The 2,265-nt window shown below is 33.9% G+C and overlaps 1 protein-coding gene across 1 annotated transcript in view; it reads left to right on the top strand.

Moving 5' to 3' along the window:
* Positions 1-1,624: 1,624 nt before the first annotated feature.
* LOC131619698 (protein MAIN-LIKE 1-like) overlaps positions 1,625-2,265 on the top strand; it is an 845-nt gene continuing 204 nt past the window's right edge. The window contains exons 1-2 of the mRNA XM_058890769.1: positions 1,625-1,795; positions 1,875-2,246. Of these exons, the coding sequence (XP_058746752.1) occupies positions 1,625-1,795; positions 1,875-2,246 (543 nt within the window). The remainder of the gene's footprint in view (positions 1,796-1,874; positions 2,247-2,265) is intronic.

Below are 2,265 nucleotides of genomic sequence, written 5' to 3'. Positions count from 1 at the left end.
TTAATTGGTTCAGAAAAAAGATTTCTAAAATTCTACCCGTGAGCCCGTCTACCCGAACCAACCATATTAATTCGTATAATTTATATCATCATTGTCATATAAATTAGTATAAGATATTCAACTTCAAGAAAAAAATGAAACACCATTTGTTACATCCACAACCTATATAGAAAAATGAAAAATTAAGAATATTATTATTATAGAAAATTAATGAAAAAATAAAAAATTAAGAATATTTTATTATTATAGAAAATTAGTTGGTGTAAAATAAATATTTTTTAAAAATATTTCTGCACATTTGTTTCGAATGTATCCAATTAATCAAACTCAAACCAACCTGTTATTTTAGGGGTGTTCAAATTCAAACATATCCAAATAAAAATCGCAAATCGATTAAAAAAACTGAAAACTGCAAAAAACCGAATATCATTGGTTGTGTTTGGATGTCATTTTGTAAAAACCACACGGTGCAGATCAAATTTCGAATTGATTTTTCAAAACCGATTCAAACCAAACCAAACCGCAAGTATATATTTTATAATTATTTATTTTTATTAATATAATATGTTATGTTAATTAATTAGTCGATGATACTTATTTTCTTAATTTAGTTAAATCTATTTATTTTTATTATTTCATTTGTTTCAACCATAATCGATCATTCTTATTTTGTAATATTAATATTTGATAAACTATATATATTATATATTATATCAAATTTATTATTTATTAGTATTTTTATAATCTTAATCAATAATAAAATTTATAAATTATATGTCCAAAATTCGATCCAAAATAAATCGCATAAATTTGGATCGGATCGAATCCGATTCTTTCAAGTTAATCAATAAAAATCGAACCAAACCACAAATAATTTTATCTTCAATCAGATGAATTATTACCTTAAAATCGATTTAAACCGAACCGCGAACACTCCTATTATTTATTAAATTGATTAGGTTTGAGCTTTATCGAAAAAATGGAAAATCCAATCCAAACTAATCCATATATTTTTGTTCGCACATCAGATTCTCCCAAAACTGAACCAAACTGGCCCACAAATACCCGTAGGCCTTTGAATCCGTAACGAGATGGACCGGTCATTTAAATCCAATATATAGTGGAAAATTTTACTTCCTACCCCTACATTTGCCCTTCTACCCCAACAATCATATTTTTTGGACGAAATTACCCTTCCATAAATAGGAATTTTTTTTCTCATTTTTCACTTTTTACTGATCTTGAACAAACACTCTCCTTTTATCTGTACAAAACACAAACCGAAACCCTTCTGAAGACTCTTCCGGTTCATTAACTTTCCAAACCGGAACACATTTGGTAAGTGGTCCGGTTCGCAAAAATATTTCACGGAACGCTTTTGGATTCTGTTCCGGTGCGTTCGCTTCCAAATCGGAACACAATTTGGAACTCTTCCGGTTTGTTGCATTGCATACCGGAACGCTTTTGAAATCTGTTCCGGTTTGTTTTCATCTCCACCGGAAGCCTTTTGAAAACTGTTCCGGTTTAGCTCAGTTGCAAACCGGAACCCTTTTTGGAACTGTTCCGGTTTGGTTTTTTGTGATTTTTTTTTTTAAATTTTTTTTTTAATATTTTTTCTAGGAAAATGCGTACACTTGGACCAGACGGGAGACCACATACCCGCCGCGACAAAGCTGGTTCCTCTAACCCACCACCGCAGCCACCACAGCCAGTTGGATATCCTGGTGGACCATCAGATTTATCTTTACTTGTTCGATATCAAGACCATGTTGCTCGCCGGTTATGGTACGGAGAGGTAAGTAAAATTATTTGATTTATTTTAAATAGAATTTATTATTATATCTTCTAATGTGGTTTTTTTTATTTATTTTCAGGAAAGAGGCCCTAAAAAGGAGCTTAAAGTCGCTGGGCACGGGACGAAGCTCCAGGAGAGAGTGCCTCAGCAGCTCCCACCTGAGATTAAGGCTATCGTGACTGGGTCAGGTCTGGCTTCTCTTCTGAGAACTAGCCTGACCAAGATAGACGTTAATCTCGTCTCAGCATTTGTGGAGAGGTGGCATGTTGAGACTTCGTCATTTCACATGCCATTTGGTGATATGACGATTACTTTAGATGATGTTGCGTGCCTGCTCCATTTGCCTATCAATGGTATGTTCTGGTATCCTGATGAGCATGTCACAGAGCAGGTGGCTGTTGATCTTGGCTGCGAGTTATTGGGAGTGGATAGACATGCCATGGCTGTACATGTGCGTTCTTGCAGGGGAG

This window comes from Vicia villosa, linkage group LG7 (assembly GCF_029867415.1).
Source record: "Vicia villosa cultivar HV-30 ecotype Madison, WI linkage group LG7, Vvil1.0, whole genome shotgun sequence".
NCBI classification, from domain to species: Eukaryota; Viridiplantae; Streptophyta; class Magnoliopsida; order Fabales; family Fabaceae; genus Vicia; species Vicia villosa.
This window is presented reverse-complemented; position numbering and strand designations above follow the sequence as displayed.